This window comes from Macadamia integrifolia, chromosome 8, assembly GCF_013358625.1.
Source record: "Macadamia integrifolia cultivar HAES 741 chromosome 8, SCU_Mint_v3, whole genome shotgun sequence".
Classification (NCBI taxonomy): domain Eukaryota; kingdom Viridiplantae; phylum Streptophyta; class Magnoliopsida; order Proteales; family Proteaceae; genus Macadamia; species Macadamia integrifolia.
In genome coordinates this window covers 26028839-26048337 of record NC_056564.1, presented here as the reverse complement: position 1 = coordinate 26048337, position 19499 = coordinate 26028839, and the positions used below count along the sequence as shown (strand labels likewise).

General features: G+C 41.5%; 1 protein-coding gene across 2 annotated transcripts in view; it reads left to right on the top strand.

Annotated features, from left to right (window-relative positions):
• LOC122085415 (telomere repeat-binding factor 1-like) overlaps positions 1–17613 on the top strand; it is a 90008-nt gene extending 72395 nt beyond the window's left edge. The window contains exons 7-9 of one of the 2 annotated variants that reach the window (XR_006142121.1): positions 1968–2312; positions 17174–17305; positions 17404–17613. Coding sequence is in view for 1 of the 2 variants with exons in the window: in XM_042653842.1 (XP_042509776.1) it covers positions 1968–2312; positions 17174–17188 (360 nt within the window). In the remaining variant the exon portion in view is untranslated. Of the gene's footprint in view, positions 1–1967; positions 2313–17173 lie in introns of both variants that reach the window. The other variant, XM_042653842.1, reaches the window with a different exon arrangement.
• The last annotated feature ends 1886 nt before the right edge of the window (positions 17614–19499 follow it).

Here is a 19499-nt window from a genome sequence, read left to right as displayed (position 1 = left end):
GACCTGGCCTGCACATAGGGGCCTTTGTCAGCAAGCCGTTGCACGCATGGGCTGGAGCAAGCTGTTGGTGCATGGTCTTGGCTGTGCGTGTGGCTCCTGCTGTGTGCAGCTGTGGGCTGCGGTTGCCTCCTGTGTGTGGCCAGCCATATTGGCTGCTGCCATGCATGCCATGTGGCACTCTGCCACATCATCAAAACTGACAATGCCACTTCATCACCTCTTCCATGTCAACAATGGGGCCACTTGATCTCGGAATGCGTGCGATCATTCAGTTGGACATTTCATCGAACATGTTGGACTTTTTGTAGCGATCGTATGGAAACAATCATAACTGTCTCATCCGGAGTCAGAACGAGGCGATTCTAGTTGCGTTTGAAAGACGACTCGAGGCTCTACAACTTTCTAACCCTTCTGCCAAAACTGGACTCTGTCCAAATTGCCTTCAAAGCTGACCCATGCTGCAATTGCCACATCTGATGTAATTTGCCACTGGTATATTGTACACTGCCACATCTGACGGTTTTGACAGCAAGGACAACTCATTAAAAATCAACCTAAGCTCACACGAGGTCGGTTCTTGGTGGAGGAGGGGATTTGGTGTTGAGACAACTGTATTGATGTGTGGAGCATACACAGTGTAACACCTATGTACTGGGGGAGCAGTCAACAGTGGAATTACATCGGGGAGGTAATCCACAATTTGCAAATCCTTATTTTACTTTTTAATGACTCTAGGCAAAGTGTGTGATAAAATTCCCAAGTCACAAGTCGTATCAATTTTTGGGAAATTTGTATACTGATTTCGTAAAATCAATTGGGCATGTAATTGGGGCATTCTATAAGCCCATTTAAGCTTTATACTTGGGGGTGTTCAGTTGTAGCTGGACATCGTCGGGGGTTGTTGCTCCTTGACTGTTGGGACAAACAATCCAAATTGGTTATTGTACCATCTTCACAGTTGTAGCTATGTAAACGGGGGCTGGAGTTCCTAGCAGTTGTAGCTGCTAAAATATTGTTGAGTGTTGAGCTGTACACGAGACCCCGGGTAGGGTATTGCTTCGTGGATGTAGGCAACTTGTCCAACCATATATATATTGTGTTTTCTGAATGCATGTGTACCATTGTGGATATAGAAGTGTCGTGGATGCTTGCAGTGTGGGTGTGCACCATCTGGTAGATTTGGCCACTTGGTGGTTGTGAGGTGGATGTGCATACAACTATGTATGTTTGTGTGTGTGTGTGTGTGTGTGGAAGTAGAGACAGTGCTAGGAGTCTAGTTGTCAGTGTGAGTAGGTTGTGCCAGTGCCAACAATGCAATGATCAACAAAACAAGTGTGCCAATGCTTAAATTGAGTGGGTGTCATTTGTATTGGGAATACCAAGAGGAGTGCCAGAAACCTTGTCGGGAGGATTTCAGGAGAAATTTTAGAGACCCCCTAATTCACTCCCCTCACAGTGTCAACCTGGGAATATCAATTAAGGTGGTGAATTTTATTCTAGAGAGGGAAAGAGCATCTTGTATTATGTGATTATGGATTTGGGGGTATTTTAATGATTTTGGGCTGATTGGCAGTTAATACACATGGGTTACGGCATTTTATTTCGTAGGTGCATCATCTTCCTCGCAATATTTTTTGTTTCTAGTCTTGTCGGCAATTTTCTGGCATAATCATCTGCTCCTTATTTATCTGTTTGTTTTTGAAGAATATAAGTAAGACTCCATGACATTAGCACATTGAACTCATCTTTGATTGAGATTAGATGGAACTAGGACTCTTTTTGTAAAGACATGCTACTTGATTATGTGATGGAAGAAGTAGATCAAGTACTCACCATAGTTTTCAGATGTGCACTTGATCGATGACCCTGATCTGCGTCTTAGTGTTTCCTTTCCTCTGTTTTCAGTTAAGTGACATGTTTCAGCAATACATTGAACCATAATACTCATGGTTGCCATTGTTTGGAAGGTAAAACGTAAGTACAGGATTGCTCCACGCTTGACCTCAGAAGGAAGAAGCTCTAGCTTGCTACTTCTTGAGGGAAGACCAAGGCATTCTTCCAGAACAGACAAGGATGATATCAAAATTCTTTCTAGATCCCAGATTGATGCAGAGCTGGCAAAGATTAGAAATATGACTGCACAGGAGGCTGCTGCTTTTGCTGCTCGAGCAGTTGCAGAAGCAGAGGCAGCCATGGCAGAAGCAGAAGAAGCAGCAAAGGAGGCAGAAGCTGCAGAAGCTGATGCAGAAGCAGCCCAGGCCTTTGCTGAAGCGGCAATGTTGACATTGAAAGGCAGAAACAGTTCAAATATGGTAAACTCTTCGTCCGTTCTATGTGATATCTGCATGTGTTTGCACTTTCAATGTTATTTCGTACGTTAAGTGATTGGTTTAGAAGCGGAGTAGTTAGATAGAAATTCTTTATCATTGTTAACAAGTTTCAATTTTTTCTTTTTAGTAGATCAAGCTTTCTATTTTTCATCAGGATTGTGAATAAAACTTAAGGCTACTTAAGATAGAAGTGATCAAGTCCCATTAAGACTAGGATATTGAGATAGATGAGTGGCAGACAGAAAATAATAAATGCATTTGTGGAGATTTAGAGGTAGCACCATTAGGTGACTAGATGAGCGGAGGTCAATTGAGATGGTACTTTCGTACCTCACAGGTGCAGAATTTAGGCTTCGAAGGACAAGAGGAAGGCCATTTTGAATATGGGTCAAGAGAAAGACCTGTTGATTGGTTATTGATCTAATCATAACTTTAGTGGAATGTTGCAGCAGAATTTGTGTAGTAGACCTCTTGTTGTTGGGGAAATTCTTGTTTGAGATGATTATTCTCTACATGCAAACATTTGGTTGTTATTGGACATTGGAGTCATGCGATCCTTGGTTTTCCTTTTCTGTTAGTAGCTGCCGTATCAGAAGTTGAGATATTGTTAACAATCCATGTATGAATGGCTTTGCATAGAGTGGAATGGCGAAATAGGCTACATATACTAGTTGGGATATGGCGTAGTTGAGTTGAGTTGGTCAATCCATGTACGTGTTTGAAGAATATTTAGTATAGTTGACACTATAACAACTATTAATCATGGAGGATACCAAATTATTAGTTATTAGAGTTTAGTCTCCATAATGGGCCCCAACAATTATCAATGAATAGATAGCAAAAACCCATCAACTGGGAAAAAAACATGGAAGCAAAAACTCTCTCCCCTGATGTAACTCTCCCGCACTCTTAGAGGACCACCATGGCCACCGCCCCCGAGGGGATCCCTCCTCCCCGTCCCCCATCCTATGTCAATCCCCTCCCCCCTATCCCCTGTTCCCCATCCTGCGTTTGCCCATCCTTCCCCCCTTAATTCTCCCTCTCCTGCCTCCCACTCACCTCCGGCCCCCTCTCAGCCTGCAAATGCTTGGTCCGCCCCTTTCCCGCACTCTGCTGCCCCCACTATCGATGGCTTACCCCTCCATTTTGTCCCTCCCTCTAAACTGGGAGACTCTCTGTTCGCAAACTGCCCAAAGGTCTCTTGGATGATGAACCTTCCCATTAGAAGAATTCCCTCATCGGCCATTTCCTGGGAAATCGCCCTTCCATCTGGTCAAAGTTTCCCTCTCTAAGCAGTGGAGACTCTCGGGTACCGGAAACTTTTCTGCTCGACCACAGATTTTTTCTGTTCAAGTTCTCTGATGAGAAGGACAAAATCCGCTGCTTGGAAGGAGGCCCGTCGCTCGTTGTCCGAAAACAAATTTTCTTTCGCACTTGGCACCAGCAACTACTGAACCACGTAGACTACTCGACCATCCCCTATAGGTATCCCTTTCAGACCTTCCTCTTCATTTTTGGTGCTCTAAAGGTTTAAGCGTGATCGGCTCTATTCTTGGCGTTCCTCTATGCTCCGATGCGAGAACCAACAAAAAAGACAGGCTAGCTTTCGCTCGCATCTGTGTGAAAGTTTCAGCTGCTGATGCCCTCCCTTCATCCATCTCTATCCATGAAGGAGATAGTTTCAGTTTCCAACAGCCTATATCTTATGACTGGCATCCCCCTCATTGCCTCTACTGCAAGGTTTTTGGTCATGCAACTGATTCCTGCCATCCAAATCCTCAGGCAAATGAGAAGCCAGCTATTCCTCTTGGCCATTGCGACCATTCTGTGATGACGGTCCTTCCTACCTCCTCCGGCGGGAGGTAGATGCCGTACAAGACATCAAAATCATCATTGGACTTCCGCCATTGACGATGCTCTGCAAACAGTGGTCCCAGCTGATCCTTTGTCCACTGGTCAAAATCGATTCTTGATTTTGGCAACGGACATGGTAGACTCCCAGTGACAGGCTTTCCCCGCTGACTATTCAGTCGACATCCTTTCCCATGCTTCCCAAGAAACTGATTCTGCAAAAAGCACATCTAGTTCATCCTCTTCTGATGACACTTCCTCTGGCAAGACGGCTTCTTCTGATGACAACCTCTCGGAGGATGAGAACTCTTCCACGTCTAGCTCCCGTAGTGGTTCTCCCATCGCCCTCAACTTTTTTGGAGTCCCTGCAGAAGATTCTAGCACCTTTTGGCTTATTCTACCGATTTGATCTCTTCCGTGGAAGATATCTCTCTAGTAGACACTTCGAGAATGGCGGCTGACTTTGAAGTGGACCCCACTGAGGGTCCTTCGGTCAAACCAATTATCAACATCTCCCCGTCAAGCTTGGTGGACCTTTTAGCCCACTACTTGGCCCATCTGTGCCCTCCCTTGAGCCGGCCCAACCCATCTCGCCTCCCTCTGGGCCTTCTTTATCTCTTGAGACTCAACCCATCATCGAAGCTCAAACCCATTCCAATTCTTCTAACCCATTTTCCTCGGACCTGACCCAACGAACTATCCTAAAACCTTCTCCTTTACCCGATCAGACTGCAACTTGCAAGAAGAAATCTGCCACCCCCAGGACCAAGCGAGGGACACCTGCCACGCCTCAACCTGAACCCACTACCTCCCCCCCTCGGTCTTACCAAGCAGGGAAAATCCAGGCCTCCCCTTGCCCCAGCCATCTCCTCTCGTTTGGAGTGTGTGATGCCCCCCACTCCGCTGTCTTGATGTCGTAAGGCATCGTTTGGAATCTCAAGGGTCTGAATTCCCCTGAGAAACATGCTGCTGTCCGTCTTCTCATGAAAGATACTCGTCCCTCTTTCTGTTGTTTGCTGGAAACCCATATCAAAGAGCCTTCCTCCGCATTACTGCCACCATTGCCCCTGGATGGTTGTATTACACAAACCATTCCCATCATCCAAACGGCCGCATTTGTTTCCTCTGGGACCCCTCAAAACTCTCTGTCTCCCTCATTTCTTCTTCTCCCCAGATCCTCCATTTATTCATATCTAACCCTGCTAGCAGTTTCTCTTTTCTTTTCACTGCTCTTTATGCCTCCAACTGTTCGAATGATAGGACCACCCTTTGGAATGACGTCCGCTGCCTTGCTAATCAAGTTGGTTCTCGGCCTTGGGGCATTTGTGGGGACTTTAATGTTGTCCGCTACTCTCATGAAAAGTAAGGAGGGCACTTTAACATTGCAAATTCTGATGCTTTCAATGAATGTATTGGAGACATTGCCATTGATGATCTTCGATGGTCTGGTATTAAATTTTCTTGGAACAACAAGAGATCTGGATCATCCCGTATTGCATGTGAACTGGACAGGATGTTAGTAAATGAAGCTTGGGTAACCTCATTCCCCTCCTCCCATGCCACCTTTGAACCTTCTGCCACCTCTGACCACGGTCCCATATTTCTCCTAATCCACCCTTATACCTCTTTTGGCCCTAAACCTTTTAAATTCTTTGACATGTGGTCCACTCACCCAGAGTTTCTCCCTACTGTTCAATCTGCTTGGCTCAAGCCTGTCCAAGCTTTTGCCACCCCCCTCATTGCTTTTTCTAGGAAGCTCAAAAATGTCAAAGAGGCTCTCAAGATTTGGAATACTAACTCCTTCTGGAACATTTTTTCTCTTGTCTTAGATTGCAGGAATAAGCTCTCTTCTATTCAGTTCCAGCTTCAGTCTGATCATCTGAACTCCTCTCTGGCTGAGGAAGAGAAAATTGAATCTGCAAATCTCTCATCTCTTTTGGCTAGAGAGGAAAGCTTCTTAAGGAAAAAGTCCAAAATTAATTGGCTGGAATCTAGGGACTCTAATACCTCATACTTTCATCACTCTCTAAAGGCCCGAAACAACTTCAACTCCATCCCAAAGCTGACAACCTCGAATGGCTCTCAAGTTTTCAAAGTGGATGAGATAAAGGAAGTCGCAGTGAATCACTTCTTGAGTTTGTTCAATCCCTCCCCTTCCCCGGTTTTTCCCCTCTCAGATGGCCTCATAAACAAATTTATTCCTAAGAATGTGGCTCAAATGCTTTGGACTATTCCTTCGGATGAGAAGATTTCAGTTGCCATCCTATCCCATAAAGCTAGCAAAGCTCCAAGTCCAAACGGGTTCAGCATGGGATTCTTCAGTTCAGCTTGGGATATTATCAAAGAGGACTTAATCAAAGCTATTAAAAATTTCTTCTTCAACCCGGGCTAAGTTAAAGGCATTAGTCACACTTTCCTATGCCTCATCCCTAAGAAAGATGACTCTATGAATGACTTCAGGCCGATCTCCCTTTGTAACCTCCTCTACAAGTTCATTGCAAAGAGTCTCAAGAAAGTGGTGGACTCATTGATTAGTGATAATCAGTCTGCCTTCATTCCGGGAAGAAGTATCAGGGACAACATCCTTCTTTGTCACGAGATTGTTAGAGGCTTTGATAGGAAAAGCCACCCTACTGCAGCCCTTATGAAGATAGATATTCACAAGGCTTTTAATAGTCTAAGATGGGATTTCGTTATTTCAGTTTTAAGCAAGATAAAATTCCCGCCTAATTTTTCTAACTGGATCTATCACTGCATTGCCTCCCCCCAGTTCTCAGTTTTGGTTAATGGCAGCCCAGTCGGATTCTTCTCCTCATCCACTAGGTTAAGACAAGGATGCCCCCTTTCCCCCTATATATTCTGTCTAGCTATGGAAGTCCTCTCTAGAAGTCAGATCAGAATCTTATTGCTCCCATTCCAAAGTGCAAGGCCATCTCTTTAACCCACCTTGCTTTTGCCGATGATTTGATGATATTCGCCAAAGCAGATATCTAATCCCTGGACTCCATCATGCATTGCCTTGACCAATTCGCTATGTTATCTGGCCTTTGCCTCAATCATAGGAAATCTCCTATCTTCTTGGCTGGAATTTCGGATGGCTTGAAAGCATCCTTCATTGACAAGACTGGCTTTGCCTTGGGAGTTCTTCCAGTCAAGTATTTGGGGTTGCCCCTTATCCCGGCTCGGCTCACTGCCCACCACTGCACTCCAACGTTAGATTTGACCAGGAAGCGCCTTCAGTTATGGAAAGGAAAACTTCTATCATTTGCCGATAGATTACAGCTCATCAGATCGGTCCTCCAATCTTCTTACATCTATTGGTTTGGGATCTATGGGCTGCCTAAATCCATAATAGCTAAGTTGGAGTCCATATTTGCTTCCTTTCTTTGGGTATGAATCCACTCGGTTCCTCCGTCCTCTTAGCTGGCCTGCGGTTTGCCTCCCCACCAAAGAAGGGGGACTGGGATTGAGACGAATTAAGGATGCTAATTCGGTGGGTACTTTGAAATTGATTTGGAAAGTCATTACTAAGCTGAATTGTATTTGGGTGGACTGGGTATACTCAAACCTTCTCAAGACCGATACCATTTGGACGGTGCGTGCCCCTTCTGACGCATTATGGGTGTGGCACAAAATCTTATCTCTAAGGCACATTGCCTCTAGAGCTATCTCTTATGTCATTGGAGATGGTTCCTCCACTTTCCTTTGGCTTGATCCTTGGCACCCTAAGGGGCTCCTTTCTCATATCCCTAGTGGCCACTCCATCTATAGTTCGGGGCTTCCCAGGCTCGCCAAGGTTGCTGATATATTATCCTTGGGTTCATGGGACCCCCCTTCTCCAGCTTCTGACCAGATTGTCGATATTTGGAATTCCTTGCCTGTCATCCCTCTTGCAGGTCTAAGGAGGAACGATAGTATTATCTGGCATGGCTCCCGAATGGTCTCTTTAATGCCAAAGGTGCCTGGGACTCCTTCAGAATTCATTGCCCTCCCTTCCCATGGCATAAGCTCATTTGGTTCAACCATCACATCCCTAGGAAAAGCTTCATGGCTTGGAGAGTTTTCATGAAATGCCTCCCCACACAAGCCTTCCTTATTCAGAGACAGATCCTAGTCCCCCCAACGTGCTATCTATGCGGTTCTGAGCCTGAAGACATTGATCACCTATTCTTTGATTGCCCCGTTTCTTCCTCTATTTGGAAGATGGTGCTTTCAAAATGCTAGCCTACTAATAGAAGAATCCTCCCATTTCATAAGGAGTGGATCTGGATAGACATGACTTTTCATGGGAAGACCATTTGTGACCTTGTGGGGGCAAGCTTGCTTTTTGTGCTACTATCAACTAGATATGGATGGAGAGAAACCATAGGAAATGGAACACCAACTCTCGGCCACTTGGAAAGATTTGGAATTCCATCTCCTTTGATGTCAAAACAAAGATTGCAAAAGTCCCCTCAACTTGTGCCCCTTCCCCTAGAAATTGTCAAATTGTGGCTTCTTGGGATCTTCACAGTTCTGTAATCAGGTTCCTAGATCCAATCTGAGATCTTTGCCTTTGTTCTTTGTTTTTTTTCTCTTTCTTCTCCCTCCCCTTAATCTGGGGCTAGTAATTTTTCCATTCTCTTGGTAATGAATTCTGTATTCACCCAGAAAAATTATCGATGAATATAATTGTAGTTTCACTTCTTACATTCTAAAATCTTCAGCAAGTGATTGTGCAATTTCTCAGTTGGAAACATAAGTCTGTTTAATAATCTTCTGTGATGACAAAATGCCACCCAGTATTGCATCACTATCTGATGGCTTCACAGACCCATCAAAATCAAGGATTTACCATTTCATAGTTAATGGGAGGTGCTTCCACCGAAATCCCTTGGTCTCTGTATGTCACTTCTCCTTGATGTGTTCAGATTTGTTTCTGGAATAAATTTGTTACCTGTTTGAAATCCTGAAGATGCCTCAAAACTGAAAAGCATGACTACGTGGTAGATAATCCTGAAGATACCTCAAAATCAAAAGCCTGACTATATAGCGTATACTAGATTTTTTTTTTTGCTCTCTGATGCAGCAATGAAGACCTATGAAAGGAGGAAGAGAGGAGTCAGCCAGGGCAAGGACAGCTAAGACCACACGATTTTGCTTTGATGGGATTTATTATTCCTAGTTTCTATTTTCAGTTTTAGTAACTAGAAGACTTTCTATTTTATAAGTTTCCAATTTCAGTTTTTAGTAACTATGATAGTTTCTAAATTGTAACCTCTCCCATCAAAGTTATAAATAAAGAGGACTCAGATAAGGCTCCACAATTTTATGAACTAAAAATATGTTGCTGTTGTGTCTCCCCTGTGAGAACTTGCTTTGTGTTTGATCAAAGTGGTGGACTGGTGTGCGATCTAGTGACTCTTTGCGGTGTGAAGCCCAAGAGGTTCTTCTCAACTTGTTTCTCTCTTCTCTTCCATAGAGCTCAAGGTGTTACAGATCTGAACTACTTCTACAGGTATCTAATTACTTCCTCTCTCAGGCTATGTTTGGTAGCCAAGAGAAGAAAAGAAAAGAAAAAAGAATCTAGAAAAGAAAAGAAAAAAAAAAGAGAAGAAAAGAGAAGAAATGGTGAGAAAATAAAAAGAGTATGTATGTTTGGTTACGAAGAGAAAAAATAAAAGAAAAGAAAAAAATTAAAAAAAAATTGAATTTTAAGAGAGAGATAGACACATAGGAAATCATTGTGTAATCATTCATTTTTTGTCTTATTATCTTTTCATATTTTCTCATGTTTTCTTGTGTTTTTGGCAAGAAAATTTTTTGGGGGGCAAAAGAAAGTTTCACAATTTTCAAGAGGAATTTTGAATTTGAAAAGGAGAATCTTCTCTTGGGTGAAGACATACCATGTGCAAAGAAAAATTCTTAACCCAAGGAAAAAAGCACACTTTTTTGTACTTTTTTCTTTTCTTTTCTTTTCTTCTCTTGGCTACCAAACACAGCCTCAGTTCTGTCCAGAGAAAGAGGGCTCGGTGAGCATAATTTCTGATTCTGTCCAGACCAATTCAGCTGACAGCTTGGGCTGATATTTTAATTGGAGAATCCCCTCAACTAGGGAAGATCTCGACCTATACCTGGGCTCCATCTGATGCCTGGTTACTGAGATATTGAAAATCTCTCTTTTTTTGTCTTATAGTGGCCAGTGTTGTCTAGAACTGAGATCGATAGATCTGTTTCAGTTCCTATTGTTCTCTTGCATTGTGATTCATGGTATTAAGTTGACTTGGACCTATCGGAAGTCTTGTAAGTCTCTGTTATTAGTACTACTGATCTGATAAGAGAGCCCTAGTATTTGGTTCAATAGCTTCAACTGTTCCAGGTCTAATTTCTCTTGTAATCTAATCTGTTGTGCTATTATCCTACTTTGATTTGTGGTTGTTCTTTGAGAGTATTCTGTTGGTTTGGAACTAGGTTGACTTATTGATTCTAGTTCTACATTAAGTGGTATCACAGCATGGCAGAGAACAACCCTATTGCTGATATTATGAACTCCATAGCTTCTATAATGGGGATGTTACAGACAATGAGGACAGAATAGCAAACTCTTGGTGCAAGGATATTGGCTATAGAGACCCAACAGCGGCAACCCACTCATGGCACTCATGTACCACCTGAAGTTGATGCTCCTATGAATTCAGCTGCCCAATTTGCTAACAGGAGACCTAACCCTAATCTGAGAGGACCACAGAGGATTCTTGTAGTACAACCAACTTTTGTAGAACATGTGAGGAGTTATTTTGACAATGAACGTCCCACATACCATTGACACTCAGGAGATTTACAAAAGGTCAAGCTTGACCTCAAGGAGCATGATGGTAGGCATGACCCCCAAGTGTTTTATGACTAAATAGCATCATTGGATGACTATTTTGATTACTATGACCTATCTAAGGGTTGAAAAATTAAATTACCTCGTGTTAAGCTAGTTAAGGCTGCTCATGATTGGTGAAGAACCTATGAGCAAGAACTTGAAGATCGTGGTAGAGAGCCTATTACTTGGGAGGAGATGAAGCAAGAACTGTCTGACAAATACTTGCCACGAAAATTTAAAGCTCGCATACAAGACCAGCTGAATTCTCTTCGTCAAGGAAATGTCTATTGTAGAGTACATGAACAAATTTGATGCACTTCATTCTTGCACAGGCATTAAGGAAAATGAGAGGCAATTACTTTCTTGGTTTTGACTGGGATTGCGAGCTGAAATTAATAGGGGGATTGGTGTTACTGATGTGTATACAGTGAGAGATTGCTTTGGCAAAGCTCTTCGAGTGGAAGAACTCATGATACCAACGAGTAGAAGGTTTGGATATCAAGCTGGGGAGGTCAAGAAAATTTTTTCAGTCACTAAACTTAACCTTTCAGCACCCCCCAAGAGCCATAGTTCCTCCACGAGTTGATTACAAAGGAAACCCACCTATGGCAAGCAACAACAAAGTACAATGTTTCCATTGCTAAGAGATTGGACACTTTGCTAAGGCTTGTCCACATCTAAAGAAGGTTAATGTTGTTGCTGAAATTGAAGAACCCAATGGGGATGATGATTCAGCTCTTTTTCCATAACCCTTAGATGAAGATGATGATGGTGGGGATGACTATAACCTGGATGATACTAATGATTATGGCACTTATGGTATTCACATTGTTACTCACATTTTGGTGGCTGAAACCAAAGGAGAGGATTGGGGACGTAATTGTATCTTCTATAGTCGTATGAAATCCGGGGATCGTACTTGTCAAGTGATAATTGACAGTGGTAGCTGTGTCAATGTCACCTCAGAAGCCTTTGTGAAGAAAGCCAGCTTGAAACCTAAACCACATCCTCAACCTTATAAGGTGTCCTTGTTGAATGGAAATACCTTAGAGGTAAACAAACGGTGCTCAGTTCGTTTGAAGCTTTATCAGTGTAAGGAAAACGTTTGGTGTGACGTAATCCCAATGAAACTCACAAATGTATTGTTTGGCCACCCATGGATGTATGATAATGATGCTATGGTTGGAGGAAAGAAAAACCTGTGTTCATTTGAATGGAAGGGTGTTCCTACAACTTTCTATCCGGTAAATGTGCTTGCTGAAATACTGCAACAAAGGGCTCTGAGAGAAAATTAAAAGGACAGTGAGAATGAGAAGAAAATAGTTGCTATTCCTATGAAGGAGTTGCTTGCTATTCCTCACAAGCAATTCATACACTTAAGTAAGGAAATAGGAATGGTTATGGATTTTGTTACTTGGGGAGTCACTCTCCAACCTGAGGTAACTTATAACACACCTATCAAAGAGTTTTTTTCTGATTTTTCTGATTTGGTACCTGATGAGCTACCTCCCATACGTGATATACAGCATGCTATTGACTTGGTACCCGGTTTGGTTTTACCAAACCTACCCACCTATAGGCTTAGTCCTACTGAACATGCTAAGCTTAACCGGCAAGTGGATGGGCTATTACAAAAGGGATTCATTGAGAGTCTAAGTCCTTGTGTGTTAGCAGCTTTACTTACGTCGAAGAATGATGGTTCTTTGTGTATATGTGTGGACGGCCGAGCTATCAACAAGATAACAGTCAAGTATATATTTCCCTTTCCACGACTTGATGACATGTATATACTGTCTAGATCCATGATCTTCTCCAAATTGGATCTTAGGAGCGGCTACCATCAGATTTTCATCTGTTCTAGGGACGAATGGAAGACCGCCTTCAAGACCAAGGATGGCTTGTACGAGTGGGAAGCCATGTCCTTCGGTCTGACGAATGCACTTAGTAGCTTCATGCATGTTATGACACAGGTACTTCGTCTTTTCATTGATCGCTTTTTAGTTGTTTAAATTTGACGATAATTTGATTTACAGTAAAAACCAAGAAGAGCATATTGACCAGTTGAAACAAGTCTTGAGAGTACTCCACACAGAAAAGCTTTACATAAATCTCAAGAAGCGTTCTTTTATGTGGCCCAAGGTTGTATTCCTCGGATTCATTGTTATCTAAAGGTGTTGAAGTTGATCCGGAGAAGATCAAGAGCATCACTAATTGGCATGTACCAAATACACTGACCGAAGTCCGTAGCTTCCATGGTTTGGCTTCCTTCTACAGGAGATTTATTCGAAACTTCAGTGCAGTTATGGCACCCAATACCGAATGCATGAAAGCAAGTAGAGGAAAATTTGAATGGACAGCTGTAGCAGCCAAAGCCTTCATCCTTGTCAAAAAGAAGATGACAGAGGCACCGATTCTGCGCCTACTGAATTTTGACAGTGTTTGAAGTGGCTACAGATGCTTCACATGTTGGTCTAGGAGGAGTGTTGATGCAAGGAGGACACTCTATCGCTTTCTATAGCGAAAAACTTAATGAAGCTAAGAAGAGCTACTCGACTTATGATCTAGAATTGTATGCAGTCGTCCATGTGCTACATTATTGGAGACACTACCTCATTGATAAGGAGTTTATTTTACATACTAATCATTCATTCTCAATTGTCGATTAGCCACCGGTATTGCCAAATGGGTAGCTTACTTGCAAGAGTTCATGTTTGTCATGAAGTACGAGGCCGAAAAAGAGAACACAGTAGCTGATGTATTTAGCCGGAAAGTGCTCATGCTTAACACATTTTCGGCACATGTTATTAGCATTGATTAGATACGAGGAGAGTATGCATCTGATCCCGATTTCAACACTGTTTTTGCTGAGTTACAACAGGATGGACAGTACTTAAATAACTCGATTCATGACGGGAATTTTTTCTTTGGCACATAGCTATGCATTCCAAATTCTTCCCTACGCCACCATATAATATGGGAGTTACATGGAAGAGGTTTAGGAGGACATTTTGGGAAGGATAAGACTCTCACAAGTGATCGATCGATACTATTGGCCACACATTGCAAAGGATGTCGATCATGTGCTCAAGAGGTGTCATATATGTCAGTTAGCAAAAGGGGGAAAACAAAATAACTACCTGTTCCTCATGCACCATGGCTTGATGTTAACATAGATTTCGTGCTTGGATTGCCCCCACAAGAGAGCGATATGATTCTGTTATGGTGGTCGTGGATCGCTTCTCTAAGATGGCCCACTTTATACCATGTCGAAAGACTTTTAATGCATATCAGGTTGTAAAGCTCTTCTTCAAAGAAGTAGTGGGACTACATGGGCTGCCTACTAGTATTGTGTCTGATCGTGATGTCAAATTTATGAGCTACTTTTGGAAGACATTGTGGCTGAAAACAAACACAAAGCTAATGTTTTCAACCGCATTTCACCCACAGACTGACGGATAGACATAGGTGGTGAATAGAAGCTTGGGAAATCTGTTGAGATGTTTGGTTCAAGATTATGAGAAGATGTGAGTTTGCCTACAGTAATTCAGTGAATCGGATAATGGGTCGTACTCATTTTGAGATCTTGCTTGGAGTTCAGCCTAACCGACCTATTGATAGTGTGTCACTCCCATCCCAAGCTCGAGTTAGTCTTGAGGCTGATGAGTTCTTGTGCCATATTACTGAGGTGCATGCCAACGTCCAACGACGAATTGCCTTGAACAATGAGGTTGTATAAGGCTTCAACTGATCGTCACGGCGTTATGTGGAGTTCAAACCAAGGGACATGGTGATGATACGTGTCAATCCTGAACGGTTCCAAACGGGCGTCAATACTAAACTCCACCCACGGAAGATGGGTCCCTACAGGGTACTAAAACGAAGAGGGCCTAATGCTTATGTGCTTGAGTGGCCTAATGATATGACCATAAGCAATATGGCTGATCTTCATCTCTATGTTGGGCATCATTTGGACGAATGGAGACACGGAGCAAATGTTGCGGCTACCCCAACTTAAGCCACCTACCACTGATGTTATTGAAGATGTATTGGATGATGATTACAAGACTACCCGCCGTGGTACCTGCTATAACACTTTCCTTGTCAAATGGAAGGGCCATCCTCGTAGTGACAGTTCATGGATTCATGTTGATGACTTCAAACGACTTGATCCAGACTTCTGTGAGTGCTACATGTCCATCACTCATTTGTCGGAGACGAATGTTTTTAAGCCAGGGAGATTTGATGCAGCAGTGAAGACCTATGAAAGGAGGAAGAGAGGAGTCAGCCAGGGCAAGGACAGCTATGGCCACACGATTTTGCTTTGATGGGATTTATTAGTTTCTATTTTCAGTAGTCAATAGTTTCTAATTTCAGTAGTTTCTAATTCCTAGTTTCTATTTTCAGTTTTAGTAACTAGAAGACTTCTATTTTATAGGTTTCCAATTTCAGTTTTTAGTAACTATGGTACTTTCTAAATTGTAACCTCTCCCATCAAAGTTATAAATAAAGAGGAGGGCTCACATAAGTCTCCACGATTTTATGAACTAAAAATATGTTGCTGTTGTGTCTCCCCTGTGAGAACTTGCTTTGTGTTTGATCAAAGTGGTGGACTGGTGTGTGATCCGGTGACTCTTTGCTGTATGAAGCCCAAGAGGTTCTCTTCAACTTGTTTCTCTCCTCTTCCATACAGCTCAAGGTGTTACAGATCTGAACTACTTCTACAGGTATTTAATTACTTCCTCTCTCAGTTCTGTGCAGAGAAAGAGGGCTCAGTGAGCATGATTTTCTGGTTCTGTCCAGACCAATCCAGCCGACAGCTTGGGCTGATATTTTAATTGGAGAATCCCCTCACCTAGGGAATAACTCGACCCATACCTGGGCTCCATCTGACGCCTGGTTGCTGAGATATTGAAAATCTCTCTTTTTCTGTCTTAGTGGCCAGTGTTATCTAGAACTGAGATGGATAATCTGTTTCAGTTCCTATTGTTCTCTTGGACTGTGGTTCATGGTATTAAGTTGACTTGGACCTATTGGAAGTCTTGTAAGCCTCTGTTATTAGTACTACTGATCTGATCAGAGAGCCCTAGTATTTTGGTTCGATAGCTTCAACTGTTCCAGGTCTGATTTCTCTTGTAATCTGATCTGTTGTGCTATTATCCTACTTTGATTTGTGGTTGTTCTTTGAGAGTATCCTGCTGTTTTGGAACTAAAACAAGGTTGACTTGTTGATTCTAGTTCTACATTACTCTCCATCATTCTCAATGTAAGAACAGGAGTTTATTCCTGCTCTAGATTGATTAACATAAAAGTATCAGGGTATTGAAACCTATTCCTTATTATATCCAATGTCCCATTTTTCTAATCTGGTATTATAGTTTCAGCAGCTTCTTTGACCCTAAATCCCAAACTATGGTTACAGTTATTGGGACTGCATTAATTTTCTGTTTTGCACAAAATGTCGGGACAAGGAACTCCTGAGTCCGGATGTTCCTTACGTGTGGGTGAATGTTGAGCTTGTTCAGCTTGCTGATTCTGTACTTTGTCTTGCAACTTTTTGTGAATTAAAAAGAGAAGGCATAACTTGTCAAAATGTTATCCTCACCTTAGTAATTATAGAATGTTTTATGCGGTCATTTGATTATGTCGACGTCGTCGACATAAATAGTGTTCAAGTAGTAGGTAATCTATTCTAGAACTTCTTAAATTAGTTTAAACTAATAGGTCTCTTATATCAATTCGAATCACGTCATTGTGTTGAGTTGTGAAGCATCACCGCATTGAAGATTCATTTGTAGGGGTGATCAATAGCATTAATTTTCTGGAACAGCTACTAATGACAGCAGAATGCCGATCAATATTCAATGGGGCTCAGAAACCACTGTAAAGATTGGCATGCTAGTATAACAATCATTTTTGTTGCATTCTTCTGGACTTGAGAAATTTGTATTGAAGGATTCACAAAGATCATTGATCAGATGATTAGATCATCCAGTCCACTTTTGAGACCCTTGATTAACTCGATTGATACCATAGATACCTTAAATGTTCTAATAGCAAAAAAATCTTTTTTTTTTTTTTTTCTTTTTTGTTGAATTTTTTTTTCTTTTTCGTCTTTTAGTGATGGCTTTGAAAATAAATGCAGATGGTCAATGCATGACGAAAACGTTACAAATCGGCTTATCTGCATCCATGGGGATGAACATTGGGATTTTCATCACTTAGATCAATGTCTATATGCATCCATTTTCATATCAGGGCATGCCTGTACATAAGGGTAAGATATCTCTCTCGGTTGTGAAGTTCAGTTTTTTTCTACACCAATGAATCCTGGCTTACTAAAACCTCTTAACTCGGCATCAACGCTGCAAACAGGTCTTCTTGATGGTATGGCATCTATGCAAATGTGTTGTTTTGGTATAGAGCTATATAGGTCCTTGCATATGAAAACTGAAATGCAGTACGATGTACAGATCAGATGGTGAAAAGTAAATAGATACCTGAAAAGCTGAAACTGAACTTTTTTTGGTATCCTCACATCACTCATTTGATGAATGAGTAGTAAAGCATAATTTTGGATTCCGATATTGAAGTTTATTGGCAATTTTTACTGTCAGAGCATTGAGCTACTCGATGGTTTCAATTAAACAAAAGAATACATTGTCTTCATTTGTTCGTACACCTTGGGATGACAATGAAACCGGCAGACCTGTGACCTGCGTTGATCCATGATGTCCTCCATTCCATGACCCTTAATCGGTCAAGTTTAGGGTTAGGGTCAGATTTGGCTTCCAAAAGTCCTTGACAATGGGGGGACGGTTCCAGTGAGAGAAAACAAAGAGCAGAGGTGGTGTGGGATTTGGGTGTAGTGGCTATTGGAGGAGTGTGATTCCCCTTTTCTTTTTTTTCCCTCCGCATTGGATTACTTATCCAGTGACCCCACAGAAGCCATACATACCCGTTCTGGGTTGGTTCGGAGGATTATTGTTATTGATGAACTATTAACCCTCTATGAGTGCAAAAGAATACATAGAGGCTCTCGTACATTGCTAGCAAAAATGGAGTTTTAAACGTGTTCCCATTTTTTACCGTTTAAAACATTTTTTGCCGTATGCTTCACAAAGCTATGAAAAAAAAAAAATGACAAACAACAAACATTTCTATTCTAAACACATTTAAGAACTCGTACCCCTTTTTTTTGTTTTTTGGCGTTTTTTAAGACTTGCCTTGTTGAACAAATTGTGTACTTAATTGATCATCTCTCTCTCTCGAACCTCAATTGACGCAGATTCTTTTACTAACATGAAGTTAACTTGCTGACCTACATTTTTTATGTCACCTTCAACTCAAAATCAATGCATAGATCCCAAAATTGAGCTACAAACTGTTGCATGTATTAAGAAAATGTTTTCAAGTGATGACTTCAAACTTGAATTGAACATGCTTCACTTCGGGAGTATGTTGGCTATGCTGACAACAACGAACAATATCATAGCCATGCCACATTGCTCAATAAGATTTTGGACATGTGTGTTTAGAATTGGTGTTGGATGATATTTGATGATGTCTTAGAAATTATAATGAGTCATGGGATAAATATGCATTAATGTTGAATGTCCAAATAATAATGAATGCAATAATCTTTCAATTTATATATGAGTATACTATCCTTTTTGTTGTCCCTTTTTTTTCGAATTTTTTTTCTTTGAAATCTATACGTTTAAAACCCGTATTGTCCATTTTCCATTTTTTACCATTTAAAACTCGTCCCATCCATTTCTGATTTTTGTTTTTCCTATTTTTGCTAACTATGCTCCTTTCCAATTAAGGAAAAAGAAACCCACTGTCAACAGTATGGATTCCTATTCGCAATATGCAATTGGATAGAAATATCCCAAGACTGAACTAACAACATGCCCATTCCTAGGGAAGGAGTATCCATCCAAGCACAACCCAGCAAGGAGATCAATTTTTCACTGAACTTCGAAAAAGATACATAACTCTTAAGTTTTTTTTTTTTTTTGGTTTTTTCTAATACCGAGAATTGATAGAATTTCGCATTTTGAGCAAATTGTTGTATTGTTCTTATTTTAGTAGTAGTCCACATTCGGAGCTTCCTTTCCATCCAAACATGGTAGATAGTAGTAACATCAAAATTTAGCTCCCTTCCCAAAAGCTCTGTAGTGCTCTAGGGATTGCAACCCAACAATCCACTGTAAAAATGAAGGCCACAAAAAATCCAAATAGAACCACGTAAATAGAAATCCTGAGATCTCTCTGAGTCTCAAACCTCACGGAAAAGTGATGGAGAAGGGCGTTAGGTTCAATCTCACAAGCAACTTAAAGAATGGGTATTGATCCTCAATTTCACCAAAAAACCACAGAACAAATGTTGTTAGAGATGCATTAACCTAACTCCTTTTTTTATGAGAAAAGAAAACTTCATTAATTAATATAATTGAGAACATCAA